This window comes from Rhinopithecus bieti, unplaced genomic scaffold (assembly GCF_001698545.2).
Source record: "Rhinopithecus bieti isolate Rb0 unplaced genomic scaffold, ASM169854v2 scaffold_43115, whole genome shotgun sequence".
Classification (NCBI taxonomy): domain Eukaryota; kingdom Metazoa; phylum Chordata; class Mammalia; order Primates; family Cercopithecidae; genus Rhinopithecus; species Rhinopithecus bieti.
In genome coordinates this window covers 61676-88584 of record NW_016817403.1, presented here as the reverse complement: position 1 = coordinate 88584, position 26909 = coordinate 61676, and the positions used below count along the sequence as shown (strand labels likewise).

The 26909-nt window shown below is 46.2% G+C and overlaps 1 protein-coding gene across 1 annotated transcript in view; it reads left to right on the top strand.

Moving 5' to 3' along the window:
• LOC108517885 (limbin) overlaps window positions 1–20239 on the top strand; it is a gene marked incomplete at its 5' end in the record, with an annotated part of 60147 nt that extends 39908 nt beyond the window's left edge. Inside the window, 5 exons of the mRNA XM_017855987.1 lie at window positions 4838–5052; window positions 6501–6588; window positions 12905–13101; window positions 17274–17375; window positions 19550–20239. Of these exons, the coding sequence (XP_017711476.1) occupies window positions 4838–5052; window positions 6501–6588; window positions 12905–13101; window positions 17274–17375; window positions 19550–19817 (870 nt within the window). The remainder of the gene's footprint in view (window positions 1–4837; window positions 5053–6500; window positions 6589–12904; window positions 13102–17273; window positions 17376–19549) is intronic.
• Between the last annotated feature and the right edge of the window lie 6670 nt (window positions 20240–26909).

Genomic DNA, 26909 nt, shown 5'->3' with positions numbered 1-26909 from the left:
CTTTCGGTCTTCTTCTGAGCCCTCCACACTCTTCCAGCCTCCTTTGGTTACCCAATTCCAAAGCTGCTTTCACATTTGCAAGTATTGTTGTAGCAGTGCCCACTCCTCAGTACCAATTTTCTGTATTAGTCTGTTCTCACATTGCTATAAAGAAGTACCTGAGACTGGGTAATTTGTAAAAAAAGGAGGTTTAATTGGCTCATAATTCTGCAGGCTGTACAGGAAGCTTGATGCATCTGCTCAGCCTCTGTGGAAACCTCAGGAAACTTACAATTATGGCAGAAGGCAGAGGGAAAGGAGGCACATCTTTCGTGGCTGGAGCAAAAGGAAGAGAGAGTGGAGGAGGTGTTACAGTTTTAAACAACCAGATCTCATTATAACTCACTCACTATCACAAGAATAGCACCAAAGGGATGGTGCTAAACCATTCATGAAGGATCCACCCCCATGATCCAGTCACCTTCCAGCAGGCCTCACCTCCAACACTGGGGATTACAGTTCAACATGAGATTTGGGTGGGGACACAAATCCAAACCATATCAGTCTTTAACTGAATTTAACACCCATTCAAGATAAAACTCCATAGCAAATTAATAATAGAAGGAAACTTCCAAAGCCCACAGCAAGTATTACACTCGAGGTGGTTAGCATGGAGGCGGATCGCTGCCCTGAATTCCAGATGGAGGAAATATAGCCTGCAGAGGGAAGAGCAGGTCCAAGGTCATTTAGTCAGTTAGGGGCAGAGGGAGACACCAGGAACATTTAGCCTTCAGTGCATGATTCATCTGCTCATCCTAAGTGCCCAAGAAACACCCTCAGTACAGCCCTAAAACACATATTTGTGCTTTTTACTTCAAACCACACTGATTTCTATCAGTATAATAATTGGAGAGTACGACACTTACATTTTTTATTTTATCTTAAAACTCTTGAGTAACTCCTGCCTCCAGTTTGTTTAGAACAGAGTTAATGTGTCCTGAGTTGGGAGCAGCTGATAAATCAGATGATGCCGTATTATTAAATGGGTGGTAAGGCAGTGCATATGATACACCCTTACTTGAGTTTGCATTTGAAATGAAGACAAGCCTGTTGTTTTGTTCCAGATATTAGACTTGCATTCTGCAATTTGCTCATTCTGTGTAAACCACTTTCCTATTGGGAATGGGCTTTTAGGCTGTTAAACATTCAGGAGAATTAAAAAAGCATGAAATAGAATGCTTTGGAAGAAATTACTCCTAAGAAAACTGTATCAAGTGCACCTCATCTGATGAAAGATTTAGACTCATTTTGCGAACTTGGAACATATGCAAGGCTTAGTTGGATCAGAGGGCCAAGTGACAACGATAGGCAAATTTAAATGGGGTAGACTTACTCCTAACAGATAATGTGACCCCAAACAAATGATACCCACTGTATTTGCATTTCAGTTTAAATTGTGTATTTACTTTCCTGAGCCTCACTTGGCATCTTCTTCTTTGTTTATTGTTTTGAGACAGAGTCACTGTCACCTAGGCTGGAGTGCAGTGGTGTGATCTCAGCTCACTGCAACCTCCACCTCCTGGGTTCAATTGATTGTCCTCCCTCAGCCTCCCGAGTAGCTGGGGCTATAGGCATGCACCACCATGCCCAGCTAATTTTGTATTTTCAGTAGAGACAAGGCCATGTTGGTCAGGCTGGTCTCAAACTCCTGACCTCAAGTGATCCTCTCACCTTGGCCTCCCAAAGTGCTGGGATTACAGCCACTGCGCCCAGTCTTGGCATCTTCTGATCGTCTCTCTGCCTTTCTTCCCATGTACCACTGGCTACCATCTGTTGATTCTGCCTGGGTTTTCTCATTTCCACCTTTGGCTGCCCAGCTTCACTAGTCTGATGTATCTAGACCGGAACAACAGAAATAACCTTGATATTAGCCAGTATCAGTGGAGCTCTCGTTATGTCCAAAGCAGTGGGCTAAGTGTTTAAACCTCATGTCCATCCCATGACGTTTTCATACCCATTCTACAGATGGAAGAGGTGAGGCTTAGGAAGGTTAAGTCATTTCACCAATCCCACAGCTGAAAAGCAGACTTTAAACCTCCCTCCAAAGCCCATGCTCCTGTCCTAACTTCAATTTCTGCTTACCTCCCTTTCTCCCTACTCTAGTTACCCCTCTGCACGGTGGCCAAGGGGATGTTTCTGAAAAATAAAAGTGATGATTCACAGCCCCATCCCCAGCTCTACATTTAAAAATCCCACCTTTCACCGCTGCCTCTCTCAGATCCTGCATTTTAGCCCTCGGACCTTCTTGCTGCCCCCTGGGCATTGGAGACACATTCAGGCCTGTGTCCCTTTGAAGGACCTCTGCCTAGAATGCTTCTGCTGTACCTCCTTGCAGACTCCTCTCCATATTCTAAGACAAACCCAAATGTTACTTCCTCTATGAAGCCATCCATGATTCCCTTTGGCAGAGCTGGTCTCTTCCAGCTCCCGTAACCCTCCGTCCCGAAGCAGATGATGGCATTTCTCATCTCTGCAACTGTTGACATGAGTCTCTCCTTCACTAGACAGTGAGTTTTCATGTCTCATTCACCCCTGAATCCCCCAATCTACCTATTATCCCTCTTTCTCTCTCCCTCTCTCTCTCTGTGTCTTTCTTCCCCTCCATCCCTTTTCCCTCCCTCCATCCACGCTTCCATCCATCATCAACATCTGTATATCTTCATTCATTCAGCAGATACCTGTGGAGTGATTACTAAGGGCATTAGAGCTGAGTGATGGGACCCAGAGTCAGAGACACCTGAAATCACCCCGACTCTGCCTCTTGCCCAGCTCTGTGATTTTAGGAGATTCCATTATAGTCTCTTACTTCAGTTACCTTGTATATAAAATTAGATGACAAAAAATTCCTATCTTGTGTTATTTTTTGAAGATTAAACCACTAATGCATGTAACTTTTATAATCTGCTAATACACTCTGGCATCATGTTGACATTCAGTAAATACCAGCTGCCGTCATCTCCCTCATCATCATCATTGTTAGTATTGTTGCTGTTTCTTCTTCCATGAGCCATGCGCTGTGCTGACTGCTGGGGAGAAAAGAGCACATGTCAGCGATGCTCCTGAGTCCCTGCCCTCAGCATTTAAAATCTGGCGAGGAAATCAGCTATTAGGGAAGACAATTCCAGAACCAAGTTTTGGATTCCAGTTGTGCCAGGTGGCAGGCGGGTGGAAGGGGGCAGGGGTTTGGGGACGCCATCAGCAGATTATAAACCGTGAGACGTATTTCCACCTTATATTCTATTCCTAACCAGGGCTCTCCTGGTGCTTGAAAAGCTCTGTGTGTTCCACTGTTCCTCTGGTGACACAGTCTCAGATGTGAGCCTCCCTTCTCCTCCAGGTGGGCTGGGGCTGGCATCTGGGTAGAAGTGGGATCTCTGCCTCCAGCTCCTGGCCGTGCTGACAGCACGACAGCACATACTGCTGGAACTCCACTGGACTGTGTTTCCTTGTGGGATGCTGCAGCGAGAGGGATAGTCATAGTTCCACATCTCAGCATACTAGGAGCCCTGCTCAGGAGTTCTCGAAGGCTCAGCACCCCAATGCCTGGGTAGGATAGAAGGCTCTGCGTGCTACAGAGAGATGCAGTCTATCTCTGGCTGATTTTCTTCTGCCATGGTTCTTGAATAGTGTTTCAGTCTTTAGGGGGCTTTGAGACTCTATTGAGTGTTTGATGCAAGTTTTGGCCTCTCTGCGGAAAGGCAGACCATTTTGTACCTATTTAGGAGGATCAAGGACCATCCTCCCCTGGTGAAGTCCAACCAAGGCCTCTTAGGATTTCACACCCTGTCCACCTTCCAGTCCTAATTATAGTACTGACCAATCTGGTAAACACTGGGTTAAATGTACCTGCATTCTCCAAGGCCTGGGACCCTCCTGCCTCCCCTCACCACCCACCTAAGCAGGCTGTGGACAGTTTCTTGTGTGAGATTATCTAATCCTGGTGGCCTAAGAATGCAGATTACTTCTGTTTGGCCAAGAAGAGACAGTGTAGACTAGTGGTTAAGAACACAGTTTCAGAGCCAGCTAGCCTGGCTTCAAATTCTGGATCTGCCACTCAGTAGTTGCATCATCTGGCGAATTAATTTAACTCTGTCTGCCTGTTTCTTTACCTATAAAGCAGGAGAACTAAGAGTATGTATTCTGAAGCGTTGTAATAAGGGTTCAGTGAGATTCATGTATGAAAAGTACACAGAGCAGTGCCCAGGACCCTGACGGTAATGGTGGTGTTAGCCATGGTTGCTGTGTTCCAACTTGGCTTTCATCCATGGTGGGTGCATGCAGGTACCCCACCATATGCAGTGACAGGTGCCAGCCACCAGGCACTTTGCAGACAGGGAGAAGGAGACACAGCCCTGCCTTAAAGAGCTCACACTCTAGTAGAAAAGCACAGGACAGTGATTTTAGGTGACAGGAAACGGAGTGCATGCAAGGGGTAGTGAGTGGGCATGTGAGGAGAGGGCATCTGCATCTCCCGAGGAACTCAGGGATCCTTTCACTGAGGAGCCCTTCACCAAGGAGGTTTTTCTTAAGCGGAGGGGTGAAAGAAGACTGGGGATTGGTCAGGCAGACGGAGAAAGGCACTGCAGGTGGAGGGAACGGCCTATGTGGAGGCATGGAGGTGACACAGGGGTGAGAGATCGTGGTGCACTCACATTGCACCACGTGGCACAGCTGGATGGGGAATCAGGCAAGACAGGGCCATGCCAGGCTTGCAGCAAGACACCCAGGAGGTCAGATTTTGCCCTGCAGCCCACCTGCTTTGTGCAGTGGGGTTCACCTTCTGCCCCTCCTTGTGTAGGAGCTCCAGGAGCTGGAGAGGAAGCTGGAGGACCAGCTGGTGCAGCAGGAGGCGGTCCAGCAGCAGCAGGCCCTGGCGAGCTGGCAGCAGTGGGTGGCCGATGGGCCCGGGATTCTGAACGAACCTGGGGAGGTGGATTCTGAAAGACAGGTGTCTGCTGTCCTGCAGCAAGCCCTGAGCAAGAGCCAGACGTTACTGGAGCAACATCAGCAGAGGTACGCTGTGTGCCCCATGGTACCCGAAGATATTAGTCCCCAGCAGGCCTGGAGAACCTGCATCTCCAACTCAGCCCGGCCGTACCCACTTGGGCTCTCACCCTCTTGCCTAAGGTGTCATCCCATTGCTCCAACACGAGCTGCTAGCTTTGTAGCAAACTCCTTCTTCCCTGACACCCTTCTTTTTTAAATTTAATATCATTGAAGTTTTACTAAACATAATATTTTTAAACTTTTTATTTTGAAATATAGACTCACAAGAAGTTGCAAAGATAGTAGGGAGAGTGCCATATACCCTTCCCCTAGCTTTCCTTCTTGGTAACATCCGACATAATCACGGTATGTGAATTGACATTGTCACAAGACAGCAAACTAGATTACAGGCCTTATTCCAATTTTACCATAAACATAGTATTTTATATTCTGCTTTTATAAAATTATGAAACAGACAGACCCCCAATCTTTTTGTTGTTCTTTGTATTATTTTCAATTCACATTAGACACTTAGCCTTGGCTGGGGCATTAAGAATCCTTGGAAAACACAATTTTTAACAGCTTCATAATTTTCCACTGTGAATAAAAAATGGACATGGAAAGGATTGGAGGCAAAATCTATACACAGTGTGGTTAATTTTTGCAAACACACGCATACACATTAATTGGAAGGAAATAGACCAAATTTCAATGGGTATGGTTTCTGGGCAGTGAGATTACAGATTATTTTCTTTTATCCTACCACGCTCTTCTGTGTAAATGCATCAAAGTGCAGTTCTGTCCCATTGAAATAATTGTGAGGGGGCTCAATCTGTATTGATTTGATTTAACGTGGGATTTTAGGGCATATAGTATTCATATGCTTCTGGAGGAGATGGCTTGTGATCAAACTTTTGATTTGATTTGCACCTGCAGAAGGTTTGGGGTGTATTAGCCAGTAAGAGCGTGAGGCAGATCAAGGAATCTGACTTGAATTGGCCAAGGCATGTGTTAAGCAGACCCCCTCGTGTGGGCGTCAGGAAGCCTCATGTGAAAAGGTGCCATCCTTTGATTCTGGGTCCACTTCAACCCAAGGACACATGGTGGGTGTAGACCCCAGTCTTCTTGGTCATCACCATGAGGACTGATGCAGAGTTTTCAAAGCAGCATCACAGAAATCACCCTGTAAAGCTATAGGAAAGTCTCCTTATAGCTCCCATGAAACTTTTCACTTTGAGGAGCCTTCCTCCTGGGGAGCACTCCTTGACATGTTATTTGCAAACTAGCCTAGGCAAGAAAAAGAAGGCAGTCTTTCTGGCCATCTCTTTCTGTGGACATATTTTTAAAATCGTGTGGCTTAGATGTGCTTCTTTGTTATTTAAATAATGAGTTGATCTCGTAGTATCACTTTATAACATCCCATAGTATTACTTTATAACAAAACCGAACTCACATATATTTTATTTTCACTCCAGTTTGAGAGAGGAGCAACAGAACAGTGTCGTGCTAGAAGACTTGTTGGAAAATATGGAGGCAGACACCTTCGCAACCCTGTGCAGCCAGGTGAGAACGTACTGGCCAGGTCTGAGGCCGCCCCTTGCCAGCACATCATTTCATGTTTTTCTCAGAATCCACATTTCCTCACCTCCAGGATGGTGATGAAAAACCAGCCTTGGAACCTGCAGAGCAGATGTGTGCAGAGCCTCTAGCATGGGCCCAGCACACAGAGGACGCTCAATCAGTGCTAATGGCGGCAACCACAACCGTAATCACGTGTGCCCCGGTCATGTCTTTTCTGTGATTTGGCAGGCACCCAAATATTCTCCTTCGTCTCAATCTTTAACTAAGTTTAATATACAAAAAGTGGGTTCTACCAGGAACAAAGTGGGTAAGAGAAAACTGGGCCAGAGCCATCAATCGGTGAGACTGCACCCCACACTACACCTCTGAGTTGAGATTAGCCAACCTTTCTCATCCTTGGCCGGAGTTGCAGACTCACCTCCCTTCCTGATAGAGAGCGCTGAGGCTATGCGCTGAGCCTTATGCAGTCATGTACCTGTCTGCCTGCTACCATTCAGGTTTTATACACGTCCTGCAGTGGGTTTCCTGTGCTTCTGGTGTCTGTAAGTAGCAGGAAATATGACTTCAGACGGTGGTGAACGCGAGCCACATGCCTCTGGAGAGGTGCTTGCTGATGCAGTGATATCAGGGTCATGTGCTGCGATTCTTTCCACAGTTCCTTCTCACAGTTCCAGCTGCCATAACTTTCAGAGCAAGGAGGTAAGAGGTCAAAGAACTGCCACCACGCCTGTTCTTTCTCATCAAGGAAGCAAATGCCTCCAAGTCCCTGCAGCAGATTCCCCTCACAACCTGAGAGCTGACCCGTGGGCCCTGTTAGCTGCAGGGGAGGTGCGAGTCACTTACTCTCCAGCCTCTGAGAAGGGAGTCAGCAGGGAGGAGGAGTTGGGGCGCTTTTACGTGTCCAGCTGGCTGCATCCACAGGCACACCCACCTTCCCGAATGGATTCGTTTCCTATCACTGCTGTCACAAATGACCACAAACAGCAGCTTATCACAGCTACAAACTTACCTTAATGTTCTGTAGGTCAGAAATCCAACACGGGTTTCTCCAGGCTAAAATCAAGGTGTTGGCAGATTTGCCTGCCTTTCAGAAGCTTTAAGGGGAGAATCTGTTTCCTGCTTACTCAGGTAATTGGCAGGGTTCAGCCCATGGTGGTTGTAGGACTGAGGTCCTTGTTTCTTTGCTGGCTGCCAGCCAAGGGATATTCCTGGCTTCCGGTGGCACCTACATTCCTTGGCTCATGGCCTCCTTTCTTCATCTTCAAAGCCAGCAAGCATCCTCATCACATCTCTCTCTGACCTAACATAGCAGGGAGGGTCTCTGCTAAAAGGACCCACGTGGTGATTACGTTGGAACCACCTGGATAATCTAAGATAACCATTTTCCCATCCTATCTCAAGGCCCCTAACCTTACTCCCACTTGCAAAGTACCCTTCGCCTTGTAAGATGACATCTTCGCAGGTCCCAGGATGGGACCATGGACATTTTGGGGAGGGGTCATTATTCTGTTGACTGTACCAAACAAGTTGCCAGTGTTAACACTGGAGTGACGGTGTCCAAACAGGGCAGGGGAGGAGCTGGTGCTTCCTGAACACTGCCATTCCCTGAGTATTATCCTAGGCACTTATGTCTGTTATTCATTTAATCCTTACAGAAAGATGGGCAACAGGCAGGATTCCCCTGTTTTATGAATAAAGGGACTGAGGCACAGAGAGGTGATGAGGGCAGGAGGGCTCGCCACTGCTCGTGGCAGGCTTGGGATTCAGCCCAGCATGGTGCTGCACAGATTTGGCTCTTCCTGACCAGCTCTGAAGGGTCTGAAGCAGATGACCACTCCAGCCTGTGTCTCTGTGTAACTGGGCCATCTCCCACTCTCAACTTTGATTCTCCCACCTTTTTCTTTGTTACTTTGAGACTTCACAGAAAGCCAGTGTCACCAGTGGAATTTCACCCAGGTTCATTTCTAGATTGTGGGCCCTTTTAAATTGTGAACTCTGCATGCGTCTCAGTCTGTTTCTGCTACTACACAAAATTCCTAGACTGCATAATTTATAAAGAATAGAAATTCTTTATCAATTTTCTCACAATTCTGGAGGCTGGAAAATCCGAGATCAAGGCATCTGCAGATGCAGTGTCTGGTGAGAACTGCTCTCTGCTTCCAAGATGGTGCCTTGTTGCTGCATCCTCTGGAGGACAGCAAAACAGTGTCCTTATGTGGCAGAGGGAATGGGAAGGTAAAAAGGGCTAAGCTAGTTCCCTGGAGCCCTTTTGTAAGACACTAATCCCATTCTTGAGGACAGAGCCCTCATGACCTCATCACCTTCAGAAGGCCCCCCTTCCTAATACAGTGGCATTTGGGATTAAGTTTCAACATGAGTTTTGGAAGAGACACAAATGTTCAAACAACAGCATTCTGCTGAAGAATTGGCTCTATGAGGAATAAATGCTGCCAGACCGGAAGCTCTGGGCAGCAGGGAGCAGGTAGGCTCCTTGTTTTTCTCTGTCCCCAGCTTGGTGCTTTGTATAGTCTGCCCAATAATATCTACTCAGCTGCATTTCTTTCTTCCCAATTCCTGCGTAATAATAAGAGTCCTCCAGAGAAACAGAACTGATAGGATGCGTCTCTGTAGAGAAAGAGATTTATTGAAGGAATTGGCTCCCATGATTGTGGAGGCGGGTGTGTCCAAATTCTGCAGGGTTGACCTGCAGGCTGGAGACTCAGGAAGGAGGTGCAATTCAAATCCCAAGGCCATCTGCCGAAAGGATTATCTTCTGCTCGGGGCTGGTCAGCCTTTTTGTTCTCTCCAGGCCTTCGGCTGATGGGCTGAGGCCAGCCACATTATGGCAGGCAATTGACTTCCCTCAGAGTCCACCAATTTAAATGTTAATCTCATCCCAAAACGCCCCCATAGAAACAGCAAGAGGAATGCTTAACTGAGCATCTGGGCACAGTGACCCAGCCAAATGGACACAAAAAATGAACCAGCACATCCAGTCTGGAAGATGACCGCTTCACTCCCAGCTCATCGCAGATCTGCAAAAGAAATAGGTCGTAAGTGAACTCTGAAACAGAAGGGCAGCCACACAGGATTCAAGCAGACCACGCCCTGCATGACTCAGTACTTGAAGTTTTCTCAGGAGGAAAGGCTTGTAGATTTTATCACATACCCTAAGGCATCCCTGTGTCATAAAAAAGGCCAGCAGCAATGCTCATGGAAGCCATATTTTGCCATTTTCTTTTTGTACCGGAGAAAAGAATCATCAGGGAAGCTCAGTCCTCCATTTCTCTCTTTGTCCTTCCTCCTGCTGCTCCTTCATCCTGAGGAGAGGAGCAGGGAGAAACTAGGGAGAGAGGCTGTCCACTGGCCACTCCGGGCCTCTCTGTCACCCTCCTCTGCCTAGAGAGCTGTGTCCCTGTGTTGCTTTATGGTCCGTTTCTTTTAATTTTTTTTTTTTTTTAATTGGGGAACAGGTGGTTTTTGGTTACATGGATAAGTCCTTCATTGGTGATTTCTGAGATTTTGGTGTACCCATCACCCGAGCAGTGGACATTGTACCAATGTGTAGTTTTTTTTGTTTGTTTTTTTGTTTGTTTCTTTTGTTTTTTGAGACGGAGTCTCACTCTGTCACCCAGGGTGGAGTGCAGTGGCACGATCTCAGCTCACTGCAACCTCCACCTCCTGGGTTCAAGCGATTCCCCTGCCTCAGCCTCCCGAGTAGCCAGGATTACAGGCACATGCCAGCACGCCCGGCTAATTTTTTTGTATTTTTAGTAGAGACAGGGTTTCACCACGTTGGCCATACTGGTCTCAAACTCCTGACCTCAGACAGTCCACCCACCTCGGCCTCCCAAAGTGCTGGGATTACAGGTGTGAGCTGCCACACCCAGCCCAATGTATAGTCCTTTATCCCTCACCTCCCCCCTCATTCTTCCCCGAGCCCCCAAAGTCCATTATCTCATCCTCATAGCTTAGCTCCTGCTCATGAGAACATACAATATGTGGTTTTCCATTCCTGAGTTACTTCGCTTAGAATAATGACCTCCAGCTCCATCCAAGTTGCTGCAAAGGCCATTATTTCATTCCATGTTATGGCTGAGTAGTATTCCGTGGTGTATATGTACCACATTTTCTTTATCCACTTGTTGATTGATGGGCACTTAGGTTGGTTCCATTATGTTTGCAGTTGTGAATCGTGCTGCTATAAACATGCATGTCTGTGCGTCTTTTTCGTGTAATGACTTCATTTCCTTGGGTATATACCCAGCAGTGGGATTGCTGGATCGAATGGTAGTTCTACTTTTAGTTCTTTAAGGAACCTCCATACTGTTTTCCATAGTGGTTGAACTAGTTTACATCCCTGCCAGCAGTGTAAAAGTGTTTCGTCTGTGGTCCATTTCTGTCTGTACATAGTGGCATCCCATTCAAAGCTCGTGACCCATGTGGATGCTTTTTGTGTCACCAATTTTAGTAAGACTTGACCTAGTAAATTGAGTTGTCTGGAGGATTACTGATCGGAGACCACTGGAACTGGAAGGGCTGTGACAATGGGCTGACCTGTCCCTACATTGACTGGTGGGATCTCAGCTATAAAGGTTTAGACCCCTGCCTCAGGAAGAGGTGAATCTGCAGGGTGTTTATGAAGTCACCGTTTATCCATCTTGTATCCAACAGATGTCTGTTGGTCACTCTCTCTGTTCCAGGAACTGGGTTAAGTGCTAGGGACAGAGAAGCATGTGTCACTGACTTCATCCTAAGAGCCTAGTTCCAGAGGCACACTAGAAATGGGACAGTTACAGCAGAGTTGGTTAAAACCAATGCGAGATCAGAGGAGGGACACCTGACCCAGAAGATGGGGTCGGGGAAGATTCATGTAGAGTCCAAAAGAATGGGCTGGAGAGAGATAGAGAGTAGCCTGGGAGAAATATACCCCAGGCTGAAGGAAGCTCATGGGTAAGGGCTTAGTGGCCTGGGCGAGCAGGATGGTCAGGGAAGAACGAGTAGTTCAGTGTGACAGTGCTGGGAGGCCATGGATGGGGGAAGCATCAGGACGTGGAAGGAACTTTGGTATTTGGAACAGCACCCTTCCCCGTGCCTTCACTGAAAGCACTTACCAAGGTCATAGTGACCCCATGTTTCCAAGTGGTCGAGTCCCTGTCTTTGTTTCTCCTGACCTCTCTGTGGTCTCTGATCCCCCAGCCCACCCTTCTGAACACATTCTCTCCTTGGCTTCTGGCACCTGGACTCGTTCCCTCCCACCGCTGGCTGCCCCTGCGCAGGCCCCTTGCTGGACACTGCTCCTTCTCGTGGCCTTTGTGTGTTGGACGCCTGAGAGCTCTGTCCTTGGGCCTCTTTTCCTCTCCAGCTATCCAAAGTGCTGGGATTACAGATGTGAGCCACCATACCTGGCCAAAACTTTTAATTATGAAATTATTTTAGATTCACAAGAAGTTACAAAGCTAGTATAGAGTTTCAGGGCCCTGCTCCCCATTTTCACTCAGTTTCCCCCAATGGCTCCTGTCAGACAGGATCAGAACCAGGAAGTTGACATCGATGTAAAATGTACGTATAGTTCTCCGTCGTTTTATCCTATGTACATTCATGTAACCAGCAGCACCATCATCGAGACACAGACCTGTCAACCACCACAAAGGCCACCCTGGGCTGTCCCTTTAAGGCCACACCCACCTCCCCTGCCCCACCCCTGGCATCCCCTGCCGCTCTCCAGCTCCAAGTCTCACCACGCCCCGGTGGTTCCATGCATGGAGTCACGCAGCACGAGACCTTTGGAGACCGGCTGTTTCCACTCGACATAATGCCCCTGGGATCCTTCCAGTTCTTTCTTCTGACCTCGGAGTGGTATCCTGTGGCATGGGTATAGCACAGTGTCTTTAATTGTCCACTGGTTTAGGGACACTTCCATTGTATCCCGAGCCCGCACTGCTCTCCTGGTGCCTAGTGGCCTCACAGAATGTGAGGAGCGGGAGGAGAAAGTACTTTCATTTTGAATCACCCTGCTGCAGGACTTTTGCTGTGGAGATTTGGGCACTGCACCAGTGACTTGAGAGCAGTTGGACGGGATGGACGGAGGCTTTAGAAGGGTCCTGGGGAGCCAAGGTTGCTGACCAAATAGGTTTTTTTTTGACAGCTCTGAAAGTTCAGGAATATGTTTTCCAGACTAAGCTACTGAAATATTTATCACTCCAGGACAGAATGTCCTCAGAATGTGATAAATTAAAAATGGTGGTTCAAGTTGAGAGGTGGCCAGGGTCTAAGCTCCCTCCGTTGTTTTCTGTAGGAGCTGAGACTGACATCGTACCTGGCGAGGATGGCTGTGGTGCCCGGGGCCACGCTTAGCCGGCTCCTGAGTGTGGTGCTGCCCACGGCCTCACAGCCTCAGCTGCTGGCCCTGCTGGATTCGGGTAGTGAGAGACATCCGGACCACGCAGCTGAGAGTGATGGAGGAGCGGAGCAGGCCGACGTGGGCAGGCGGAGGTGAGTGCCGTGGAGGGGCTGCCTCCCGGGGCACATCACTGTCCCGAAGGGTCCCCATGAGTCTTTGAGGTCATGGGAGGCCCATGTATTTTGCCCATACTTTCTAATTTTGTCACCAATTTATTTTTTAAATAGAATCTTAATAAGTTTACCCACAGCCATAAATATTTCATACATGCCCATTAAAGAAAATGTAAAACATGTGTAAACAAGGAAGAAGAGAAAGAAATATCCATGGTTTTACCACCTGGAAAAGTGACTGTTAGCATCCTGTTACATTTCTTCCTCCAGCATGTGTTTCTCTGCTGGGTTTTATGAGTGTGTGTATGCAAGTGTGGGAGCATGTGTTTGTGTGTTGGTACGTGTGTGTGTGTGTTGTGCATGTAAATATGTGTATTTGTTTGTCGAGTGTGGAGTGCACACACTGTGGATACAGCCTTGCTACATTCTGCATTTCAGAATCTTATAGCAGAAGCGATTTTGTTCCTTACCTTTTAACGCTCATGCAAACATCCCCCTATATAATTCTTATCCCATCACTAGGTTATATTTCCTCCTAGTGTTATTAATTTAAATTTTATTCTTTCAATGTAATTCACACTGGCACAGGTGGATATTATTTTTACTGGCTCCTCATGCTAAGGGGTGCGGCATAGAGCATGTAACTGTCATTCTGTCACTGGACATTCAGTTTGGGCCCATTTTTTCCTTAATTATGGGTAACTCTGCATAAACAGTCTCCTTTAGGATGGGGCCCCAGGTGTAAATTTGGTCAGTAAAGGTTCTTTATGGGGAAAGGCAGGAAGGGGTGTGGAGTAAGGCAGGTTTAGGGGGCAGCCAGCAGTGCCCCTTGAGAATGGAGTAGGTGGGGAATGAGGCTGCAAGGAAAGTCATGGTCAGGATGAAAATGTTGAGTACCAGGTTGCAGAGCTCACAGCCTCAGCAAGGATACAGAGGAGGCCGGGAGGGCACCTGGGAGCCCGAGAGCCTGCTGAACCATCATGATTGTGTAGACAGCATTTGTCCTGAGAAAAGGGGTAATGTTTTCCTTATCAGAGATACTTTTTATCAGAGTATCTGACTCAAAAAGCCAGGAAGCACTGCAGAGGGTACATAGAGTTTGACTGGGGTGAGGGGGAGGGTGGGGAAGAGGGAACAACAGCTGCGGGTGTGGGCGGGTGTGGGCGGGAGGCTCTAGGGGCGAGGAGCCTTCCTAGTGGTGTTGGGGCCCAGCATGGTCAGGAAGTGGGATGTGGACCGCAGTTAGAGGGCTGGGTTTAGTCTAGTCAGAGGGCTGGGTGTGGACATGGTCAGAGGGCTGGCTGTGGACTGAGGTTAGAGGGCTGGGTGTGGACTGAGGTCAGAGGGGTGGTGTGGACTGAGGTCAGAGGGCTGGGTTTGGAACTGGTCAGAGGGCTGGGTGTGGACTGAGGTCAAAGAGGGCTGGGTATGGACTGAGGTCAGAGGGCGGCTGTGGAACTGAGGTCAGAGCTGGGTGTGGGCGTGGTCAGAGGGCTGGGTGTGGGCTGAGGTCAGAGGGCTGTGTGGGCTGAGGTCAGAGGGCTGTGTGTGGGATGGTCGAGGGCTGGCTGTGGACTGAGGTCCAGAGGGCTGGTGTGGACGAGGTCCAGAGGCTGGGTGTGGGCATGGTCCAGAGGGCTGGGTGGTGGACTGAGGTCAGAGGGCTGGGTGTGGCGTGGTCAGAGGGCTGGGTGTGGGGCTGAGGTCAGAGGCCGGGTGTGGTCTGAGGTCCAGAGGGCCTGGGTGTGTGGGGCTGAGGTCAGAGGGCGGTGTGGAAATGGTCAGAGGGCTGGGTGTGGGCATGGTCAGAGGGCTGGCTGTGGACTGTGGTCAGAGGGCTGGGTGTGGGCTGGTCAGAGGGTTGGATGTGGGCATGGTCAGAGGGCTGGGTGTGGAAATGGCCAGAGGGCTGGCTGTGGACTGAGGTCTGAGGGCTGGGTTTGGGCATGATCAGGGGCCTGAGGTCAGAGGGCTGGCTGGGTGTTAGGGGTCAGAGGTCTGATTGTGGGCGTGGTCAGAGGGCTGGGTGTGGGCTGGTCAGAGGGTTGGGTGTGGGCTGGTCAGAGGGCTGGGTGTGGGCTGGTCAGAGGAAGAAGAGGGAGCCACAGGGAGGCCACCTCTGCCAAACTGAATGTCCAGTGACAGGATGACAGTTACATGCTCTATGCTACGCTCCTCCATGGAATATTAGGAGCCAATCGTATTAATATTATTAATAGGCCAGGCGCGGTGGCTCAAGCCTGTAATCCCAGCACTTTGGGAGGCCTAGACGGGCGGATCACTAGATCAGGAGATTGAGACCATCCTGGCTAACATGGTGAAACCGCGTCTCTACTAAAAAATACAAAAAACTAGCCGGGCGAGGTGGCGGGCGCCTGTAGTCCCAGCTACTCCGGAGGCTGAGGCAGGAGAATGGCGTAAACCCAGGAGGCGGAGCTTGCAGTGAACCGAGATCCGGCCACCGCACTCCAGCCTGGGCGACAGAGCCAGACTCTGTCTCAAAAAAATAATAATAATAATATTAATAATAATAAAAATAAAACCAGGTTTCGCAGCCTGGTTTTCCCAGTGCACTGCTTGCCTGCCTGCACGGACATGCAGGTGGCAAGTATTCAAGGTGACTGGAGTAGGAGCGTGTGTGGCTGCAGGGAGGCCACTTCCGCCTGCCCGCCACCCCTGTGGACCTTGTTTTTGGTGCTTCCCCTGCAGCCAGCTTAGTTTGGGAGGCCGATGGGGAGAGATGGGCAGGCCAAGCTGGGACGAGGCAAGAGGGCTTGAGGTCAGTGTCACCATGGGCATAAGCATGGCCTTTCTTTGCCCAGCCTCATGGCCGGGCAGCCTGGATGACTCTGGAGTCCCAAGCCACTAACCCAATCCCTGAGGGCAAGGCATACACTATTTTTATGTCCCCAGCACCTGTTATCTGGCTATTACATCAGTTACGAGTCTTGAGTTTCAAGCAATGGGAACTGAATAATGAATCCAAGCAAGAATGGGTTGTATTGAGGGCCATGTCAGAATCCAGGAAAGAGCCAGTGCTCAGGCCCCAGCAAGGGCAGGGCCAGGGAAGCACTCGGGGCGTCCTCTCTGGGGTGCTGCCTTCAGAGGACCACCCTTCTCTGCTCCAGGAGTTAGACTCCTGGGAGACAGCCTGCCGGGCCCAGTGTAGGACAGGCTCCATCTCCACCACCAGCTGGGCAGGTGTGAGCCACCAAGGCAGGGGAATGAGTCTAGCACTTCCTTTATAGACTTGACACCTCCCCACTCTCCCGGGCAGCACTCTCCAATGCCCTCTGCTTCAGTCTGAGACCACACACCTTCGTGGCCTTAGGGCTCCCTGCCTAGCCCACCTTCCAGGCTTCCCCTGTGCTTCCCCAAGTTCTGTATTCGTATATGCATAAGGCATATACGACAGAGGCTCCCACGGGGTCCTCTGTCTTAGGTACTAGGGCTATGTAGTGGGTAAGTGACAAAGCCTTGCCTGCGTAGAGCATTCATCCCAGCGGGGGAGGCAGCCAGTATGTAAGTCAGCGCACAGATCCCATTCCTTCGTGAGTGCCCCAAGGGCCGTTTGCTCAAATGTCTCCCCCAGTCCCACTCAGCCTCCTTCTGTCTGTGATCCCCTAGACTTGGCCCCTTGAGGGCAGAGGTTGCATCTTGATGAGGCTGGAGAAGGCGTTTGATGGATGTGCAGTGAATGAGGGAAAGAATAAATCGCGAATGCTCTGGGGATGCCGGAGTGCTAGTGGCAACCAAAGGTGGCATTGAGAGATGGGTAGGATTACTCATCACTTAAAGATTCTATTCTTTTTTTTTTTTTTTTTTTGAGATAGACTTTCGCTCTGTTGCCCAGGCTAGAGCGCAATGGTGCAATCTCGGCTCACTGCAACCTCTGCCTCCCAGGTTCAAGCGATTCTCCCTGCCTCAGCCTCCCAAGTAGCTGGGGTGCCCACTACCACACCCAGCTAATTTTTGTAGTTTTTAGTAGAGACTGGGTTTCACCATGTTGGCCAGGCTGGTCTTGAACTCCTGACCTTAGGTGATCCGCCCACCTCGGCCTCCCAAAGTGCTGGGATTACAGGTGTGTGCCACCACACCTGGCCAAAGATTCTATTCTTTTTGAAACTATAAGACTCCCTTCTTGCCTGCAGGAAACACCAGAGCTGGTGGCAAGCCTTCGACAGCAAACTGCGAGGAGATCTGATAAGCAGAGGATTAGAAAAGATGCTGTGGGCCCACAAGAGAAAGCAGAGGTAATGATGGGCCCCTGCCCGTGTGGCTGGGGAGCGGGTGAGCTAAGCTGCTTGTGGGCCGGGCTGGGGAGGCAGGAGATGACAAGGAAAAGGAGGTTGCTGCAAACAGACAAAGATTTGTGACCCTGAAGACCACAAATCTTTATTCAGTGGGCTGAGTTTAGAAGCTGAAGATGAGCTTGTGGCTAGCAGTGACAGAATGTTCTCAGTATTTATTAACATTTAAATTACTGTATTTATTTTAGCTAATGACTATTTCTAATGGAATGTAATTAGAAGAATTCCTTATAGCTACTGTTCACAAAGCCCTTTCATATCTTGCTGCATTGAGCCTTCCAGATAGTGGGGATGATAAAATGGAAGCTCAGGGAGGTCAGAACAAGAGGCCCCTGGCCAGCAGCTGGTAAACAGTGGCCATGAGATTTGGGGCTGCCTCACTGCCCCCTTTATTTCCTTACACTTCCAGCCTTGCGCTTTTTACCTTCACCCCAATGCCTTTTTCCTTAGCTGTGGCTATCACACACCTAGAGAACAGAAGGAAGTGAGGGGCAGAGTGGTCTTAAATTGCTGCAAAGTGTTGACCAGTGTCTCCTGTGATTCCAACTAGCGAAGATGTAGAAACAAAAAGCAACATCAAGTAGATTCATAGGGGGTTAAACAGTGATATCAGTGTGTACTCTGGAAACAGTGGCTGTTCAAGGGACGTGTCTACCTCAGTCCTGCCCCTTCCACAATTTCTCAGAGCTCAGTTGAAGGTGCTGAGACCAAACTGCATGGATTGTTCATGATAAAATCTTGGAACCATTAGTAGCCTGGTTATCATGATATAGTCTTAGATAAGTTAGATCAGGATATTGGCCAAGAGAAGTACATGCAGTCCTCGATAAAGAAAATTAAATTTGTTCTATAGAACTCTAAAATATTCCATTAGGGACATTCCTAGGCTACACTAATAGAAGTGGAGTGGATACAGATCAAGAGACACAATGGTCCCACCGTCCTGGCTCCCTCTGCGGGCCTTTGCTCTGCCTAGAGGCACCATGGATCCATAGTGGAGAGACGGAGCTGAGTTTGAATCCTTGTGCAGACTTACTAGCTGCAAAGGCAGTAATTAGTGGTGATGGCAATGGAGCGGAATCTACCACATGCCTTCTGGGAGGGTCAGCAAGCCTGCAGTGACATGTAGCAGGTGCATCCCTAGTGACATGGCCTTGTCCTGCCCTGCTTGGGCAGAGAGCGAGCGCTGTGGCTTTCAGGATGTATAGGGCTTTTGGTGGTGGTCACCATCATTATCAAGAGCAGCCTGGGAGTCAGGGGTTGGACTGCCCATGGCCAGGATTCCAGCAATCTTTTTATGGGACATTCTCAAAGTATGCCACACTCTACTATGGCAAACACATTTTGCCTGACTTCTAACTGTTGCTTTGTAACCAGGTTTCATCAGCCTGCTTTTAGGGTGAGGCCCATAGGTGTACTCATAAATGTTTAACAATTGGCTGGTGGGGAGGGGTCAGTGGTTTCTGATTGGTAGCATTTGCCAATGTCCATGGTGTAAGTATTCCCACTATGGCTGATCTGATGTCACACTAACAACATGACGACAGTGGGCTTGCAAAACCCCTGAAAATGGACCAGGTGTGGTGGCTCACGCCTGTAGTCCCAGCACTTTAAGAGGCCGAGGTAGACGGATCATGAGGTCAAGAAATCAAGACCATCCTGGCCAACATGGTGAAACCTCATCTCTATTAAAAAAAAAAAAAAAAAATACAAAAATTAGCTGGGCATGGTGGCACGTGTGGGTAGTCCCAGTTACTCAGGAGGCTGAGGCAGGAGAATCACTTGAACCCAGGAGGTGGAGGTTGCAATGAGCCAAGGTCACATCATTGCACTGCAGCTGGGCAACAAGAGCAAAACTCCATCTCAAACAAAACAAAACAAAAAACTCCTGAAAATGCAATGGTCATGAGCCAGGAAGAGTTGACTACAGTGCACCGCTGTTACAGGCTTCAGCTAATTTTACAGCAATCTGGTGACCAAGGGGGAAAATAACCTTTCCTTAAAATGGCACTGGGTTGGGGAATTCAGGACCCAAAGAGAGATTCTTTTGGAGAACTCAGAACACTCCAGGGGTACTTTGCCAAAATGTTGAATTTGATCTTTTGTTCTTTCTTTAGCATATTAAAGAAGACGTGTCTCCCTCTCAGAGAGAGGATGATATTCTCTGGAAAAGGAAGTTGGCCACACCTGTCACTGGAGCCCATTGGCAAACTGGCTCCTGTACCCATTGTCGGGGCAGAAACCATTGATGTATTAAACACAGGAGAGAAGCTCTTTATATTCAGAAATCCAAAGGAGCCAGAGATTTCACTGCATGTTCCTCCCAGGAGAAAGAAGAACTTTCTGAATGCCAAAAAGGCCATGAGGGCCTTGGGTATGGACTAGCCCAAGGGAAAGCCAGCATCTGAAGACAGAAGGGATTATTTTCTCCTGCCCACCAGTGTTGTCTGTTTATAATGTACAACTCACAAATATAAATTGCACATGCAGAAGGCAAAGACCCCCCAACGCATGCAGACTTTCACGGACTCGGTTTAATCTTGTCTTACGAATTTCCAGATGGCCCACTCTCCTCCTTATCACAAGGACATAAACACTTCTTCCTTTCAGCCGCACCTCTCCAGGGCCCTGGAGGAGACCCCCAGCCTGCGATCCACACCCCATCCTCTGCTGCGTAAGGTATGGGCTGTGTGGTGAAAGCCAGATTCTCTGCTCTTACGTTTTGTATTTGTTACATATTCTATTTTTATAAAGGGAACTTAAAAAAATAAATATGTTTTGCACAAAGCTCTTTACAACAAAACCCATGTTTGCTTTATGTAATAAGCATTTATTTGTAATTGTGTCTTGCATTTTGTTCCCTGTGTGGTGTTCAATAGAGAGATTCTCCCTCCATCACTCCAGCTGCCAAAACATGTGCCAGCCCCTGGGGTCTACCATCACCAATTCAAATCAGGGTTCTTTTCCCATTTTACAAATGAGGAAATTCAATGGCATAGAAAACTGAAGTGATTTTTACAAGATCATAAAGCTCATAAATAGCAAAATCAGGATTCACACTTTATGGCCCCCAAACCTTATCCTTCCTCCTGGCCTTGATCCATGGACACATAACAGCCCTCACGCAGTTAGCTATAAACAGACTCCATACAAGTGCTTGTGTTTTATCAAGTGCTTGTGTAAGTGCCAACCCTTCTCATCCACACAGCAGTGCGTGAGGCCGGTGATGGGTCACTAAGGCTGGGCCACATCATGGTATCAGCCAGGCAAATAGTATAATTACAGTGGGTATTTTCTGACTGTAGGGGATGATTAGGATGAGAGTCCTCTCACCAGCAAGGGAAAAAAGGGATGATTGATAAAAAATCACACATCTTTCACATGAGAGTTGCGGCTAGACCTTTCCAACAACTTTAACCTACTTTTTAATGGTCACTAATATCCCCAGCAAGGTAAGTATCCCAATTCCCATTTTACTGCCAAGGAAGCTGAGACTCAGAGTTTAAAGAATTTGCCTATAATCAAACCACCTATACGGGAGGAATCCTGAGTCTTCTAACTAAAATGCTATCTGCCTTGGATGTCCCATTTCCATTGGCAAGCAGAAGACGAAGTCTTATTTGCAGTTTCCCATCAGCATGCATGCAGCACCATGACAAGGACCTTTGCTGGGGTTGCATTTCTCCCAGGGGACAGCAACCGTGCACCGTCTTCAGTTGCCACTTGACTACATGGCTACATTGGCAGGAAGGTGCAGGTAAACAGTTTGAATGCAGGAGAGAAGAGATGATAGTGCCAGTTTTCCCATCCATCAGAAGGTCCAGCAGCCTCGACTGAGGACAGAGAAAGAGGAGTGATTTTTACACACAGGGCAGCAGAGTGGAGAATGCATGGTCTTGGGAATAAGCAGACTGGAGTTCTCATCCTGCACCACTGCTTGACGGTCATGTGTTCTTGGCAAGCAGATACAATTGGATCTATAAAGTCCACCACATCTATGTCCTTCTCTAGCTTTTTAAGGTAATTGTCTGCATTTCTGATAATTTCCTGTTTCTACAAGGGCTCTGCTAGAATTATGCATAGTTGAAGGTAGATTGCATGCAAAGATTTCAAAAAAATGGCTCAAAATTATAGGCTGAAGCCTGATTGAAGAGGCTGTTAGCAACAACAGGAGGTGCCCAAGCTGCTCAAAATCTAGCATTTGAACCTAATTATAGCTCCTTATGTTAATAGAGAAAGACTAACTACTGATTTACCTTTTGTAAACTCGCTGCACAAAAAATGCCAGCATGTGTTGGGGAAAAGCCTGTGTTTCTGGAATCAGATAGACCAGGTTTAAATTGTGGCTCTACAACTTTTTTTTTTTTTTTTTTTGAGATGGAGTCTCGCTCTGTCGCCCACGCTGGAGGGCAGTGGCACGATCTCAGCTCACTGCAAGCTCCGCCTCCTGGGTTCCCGCCATTCTCCTGCCTCAGCCTCCCGAGTAGCTGGGACTACAGGTGCCCGCCACCTCGCCCGGCTAGTTTTTTGTATTTTTTTAGTAGAGACGGGGTTTCACTGTGTTAGCCAGGATGGTCTCGATCTCCTGACCTCGTGATCCGCCCGTCTCGGCCTCCCAAAGTGCTGGGATTACAGGCTTGAGCCACCGCGCCCGGCCTCTACAACTTTTTAGCAGTCATTTTGCCACTCTGAACTTCAGTCTCTGTATCTGTAAAACAAAGGTCCTGATGCCTTATTTTACAGTAGGGATGTTGTAAAGAGTGAAGATACTAGATATTATGTCTATAATGTCTGATGAAATGTTGGTGTGCAATAAGGTAGCTTATTTATTTTATTATATTTTAACATCTTTACAAAAATCCATCTGATATGTTTTGGCTCTATGTCCCCACCCAAATCTCACCTTGAATTGTGATTCCCATAATCCCCGCATGTCAAGGGCAGGACCAGGTGGAGGTAATTGGATCACAGGAGTGGTTTCCCCCATACTGTTCTCGTGAGCGAGTCTCATGAGATCTGATGTTTTATAAGTGTCTGGCATTTCCCCTGCTGGCACTCCTGCTTCCTGCTGCCCTGTGAAGAAGGTGCTGTTCTTCTCCTTCGCCTTCTGCCATGATTGTAAATTCCGTGAGGCCTTCCCAGTCATGTGGAACTGTGAGTCAATTTAACCTCTTTTCTTTATAAATTACCCAGGCTCATGTATTTCCTTACGACAATGTGATAATGAAGTGTTTCTTTCATTCCTTTTGCCATTCTAGGTGAAGCCTGTTTTCTTGAAGGGCTGTATCTTCACACAGAAGCCTACTCATGAGAGACAAGCTCCAAGGAACTTGGATTTAGAGGACTTGAGCTCAAGTTTGGGCTTTGTTACTTAAAAGTGGGGCAAAGTTGAGAAATTTACTAAGCCTCTCTGGGGGCTCAGCTCCCTATGTATTCTGTCTTCAAGGAGTTTCATCTAGTTGCATTGACTAACACAAAAATAAATAATTGGTAAATGCAAGGTGTGAGACACACATACAAAAATCCTGCCGTGGGAATTTGGGAGTGAGGTCAAACCTGGCAGGGGTCAATTGGGGACAGCTTTGTGCTTATGACTCCTCCACATTTCCACACTGCACTCTTTGGAAGGAAGTCACTATGAAGAGCACACATTTAAGGAATGGGGATGTAAGTCTACCTCCTTGAGGGCAAAGTGTCTACATAGATTATTTGGAATTCTGCATGGGAGATGATCTCCTCTCCATTTATTTTTTCAATTATTTATTTCTATTGCTGTGGACTCATGGATATTTATTTTATACTTTGAGTTATAATCCAATAATAATTTGTTGCTCTAATTGTTTCAGCTTTCAACATTGGGAGCTCTTTCTGTTGTCTCCCATATCCCTTTAACATAACCCCATCAGTGCAGATTTTTAAGTTTTTCTGAGTACTTCCTTGTTTTCTGGCACTAGAAGATGGTCTAAAAGGTGAGCATTATAAAAGATGAGCACTAGAAAAGATTCTCATCTTTTATGTTTCCAGTCCTAGAATCAGACATTCTCCGAGGAGTCTGATTCCTTTTGTTAGAGAATGGTATTAGAAACTAAATTCTAAGCCCTGGATGTGCTTATTGCTACTGGAGTGTTGTTATTTCTAGGCCCTCTAAGCTGACAGAGCAAGAAAGTATATGTGTGCATACTAACCTGTTCATATACACGTGTCCATTCATATTTTCATATGTAATAATCTGGGTCTATATTATGCTAAATATGAATTTACTGATCTCTCCAACACGAATCTATTGCCACATGAATCATTCTGGCCTTCTCCCCTTTTCTTTTTTATTATTATTTTTTTGAGACATGGTCTTATTCTGTCACCCAGACTGGAGTGCCGTGGTACAATCACAGTTTACTGCAGCCTTGACTTTCTGAGTTTAAGTGATCCTCATACCTCAGCCTCCCAAGTAACTGGGACTACAGGTGCATGCCACTTCACCCAGCTAGTTTTGTTTGTTTTTTTCTTTGTTTGTTTCTGTAGGGATGGGTTCCCACTATGTTGTCCAGGCTGGTCTCAAACTCCAAGACTCAAATGATCCTCCCGCCTTGGCCTGCAAAGTGCTTGGATTACAGGTATAAGCCACCACACCTGGTCCTTCTCCTCTCCATTCCAACAGTGAAAAACGTGGCTCCCATCATTTCCCAGCCATTTACTTAAGTGGTCAGGTCCAGTACATGTGTGGAGCATCATCAGGGTTTTGATAACCTGGACCCACGTGGGAAACAACTTTCTCAGTAGAGTACTTATATGCAGTTTCTTTTGCATTTAAAGACTTTACTCATTTTCAAAGTTACTTAGGTCAGCATATTTTTCTTCCAACCTCTTCAGTGAAGTTGTTTCTTACATTTGAAATGCAGTTAGATTATTTTGACACATTCTGCATTGCTTCCTAGAATTCTCTGGATTTCTTAAATGATTTTTTTAATCTGCATATGATAAAGTCAATTTTGCATTGGCATGGCACTCTGTATTAAAATGATTGTATAAAATGATATAAATTTGTATAAAATGACATATAATCATTTTAACAAGCACATATTGCCATGTATCCATAATTACACTATCATACAAAGTAGTTTTACTACCCTAAACAACTTCCTGTGTTCCACACGTTCAATCTTTACCTCCTCCACCTGAACCGCTGGCAATCACTGATCATTTTACTATCTCTAGAGGTTTTGCCTTTTCTAGAATGTCCTTATAATCAGAATTTGTCAAAGGTCAGTTAACTATATTTGTGTGGGTCTATTTCTGTTCTGTTCCAGTGATCTGTGTGCCTGTTCCTTCACCAATACCACACTATCTTGATTACTGTAGCTATATAATAAATCTTGAAATTAGTATGAGTTCTCCAACGTTGTTTTTCTTTAGTATTGTTTTGACTCTGTAGGTCTTTTGGCATTCCACATAAACTTTAGGATCAGTTTGTCATTATCTGCAAAATAACTTGCTGGAATTTTGATTGATATTCTATATAGATCTATAGATTCCATAGGTCAGGTTGGGAAGAACTGACATCTCCATAGTATTGAATCTTCCAAATCATGAATATGAAATATTACTCCTCCATTTGTCTAGATCTTTTGATTTCCTTCATCAGAGTTTTATACTTTCTCCATACAGATCCTGTACATATTTTTAGATTTAAACCTGATCATTTTATTATTTTGGTGGTATTTTAAATGGTATTTTTAACATTTCAAATTCCAATAATTTATTTCTGATATATAGGAAAGCAGTCAATTTTTGAACCTTAACCTTGTATCCTGCAACCTTACTATCCTCACCAATTAGTTTTAGGGGTTTTTTGTTTGTTTGTTTTTGGTCAGTTCTGAGATGTTCTATACAGATAATTAAATTGTCATCTGAGAACAAAGACAATTTTATTTATTCCTTTCCAATTTGTATATGTTTTATTTCCTCTTCTTGTCTTATTACACTAGCTAGGATTCCCATATGATATTGAATAGAAGTAGTAAGAGCACATCTTTGCCTTATTCTTTTTTTTTTTTTTTTTTTTTTTGAGATGGAGTCTCACTCTATCCCAGGCTGGAGTGCAATGGTGTGATCTCAGCTCACTGCAAGCTCTGCCTCCCAGGTTCACGCCATTCTCCTGCCTCAGCCTCCCAAGTAGCTGGGACTACAGGTGCCCACCACCACACTCAGCTAATTTTTTGTATTTTTTATTAGAGACGGAGTTTCACCATGTGAGCCAGGATGGTCTCGATCTCCTGACCTCGTGATCCACCTGCCTCAGTCTCCCAAAGTGCTGGGATTACAGGCGTGAGCCACTGCGTCCGGCCATCTTTGCCTTATTCTTGATCTGAAGAGGAGGCATCCAATTTCTCATTATTTAAGTATGAGATTAGATATAGGTTTTTTTGTGTAAGTATTTTTTATCAAGTTGAGGAAGTGCCTCTCTCTAGTCTGCTGAGAGATTTTGTCATATGTGTTTATTGAATTTCATCAAATACATTTCTGTATCAATTGATAGGATTTTTTTTCTTTAGCCTGTTGATGTGATGTATTCCATTAAATGATTTCAGAATGTTGAACCAGCCTTGCATAGGGAATAAATCCCACTTGGTCATGGTATATCATTCTTTTTTATAAATTATTGGATTTAATTTGTAAATATATTTTTCAGGATTTGTTCATCTATGTTCATGTGAGATAGAGGTCTCTAGTTTTCCTTTCTTGTATTTTTTAATCTGTTTTTTATATTACAGTTATACTCACCATGTGAGTTAGGAAGTATTCTTTCTGCTTTTATTTTCTAGAAGAGATTATGGAAAATTGATATTATTTCTTCCATAAACGTTTACTAAAATTCACCAGGAAAATGATCCAAATCTGGAGCTTTCTTTTCTTGGAAGGGTACTAATTATAGATTAAATTTCTTTTTTTTTTTTTTTATTTTACTTGTTTTTATTTGACTTTGCCTAATTTCTAAAAATGATACCTATAATAATACTTATTGAATTTTAATGTGTATAAACATTACAAAATGGACTTTGTATCATAAAAGATGAAGATGTAGCATTCTTCCTCCAATTACTCAAAAAATATGTATACTCATTGAAAGAAAATGCTGTTTGTAGTTCTACCCTATACCTCTATATTAAAGGCACCTAGTGTCTCCAATTCCTGAAATATATATTCTACAAATTATCTTGATTCTTGTTGGTTTCTCTTTCTTCAGGACTAGATTTTAATTTTCTCCACTCTGTGAATTTGTTCTCACTTGTCCATCTGCTAACTTCTAAAATTTTATTTTCTATTTTCTCATTTCTCTTTCCATTTGTCCTTTGGATTTAAATTTTTTCCTGTAACGTCATTTTAGTAGGGTTTCAGAAGGGAGCATATATAAAAACAGTGGTTTAAAGAAGACTAGTAAGTCATTCTTATGCCTGTACACCTGAATAGGGTCAATAC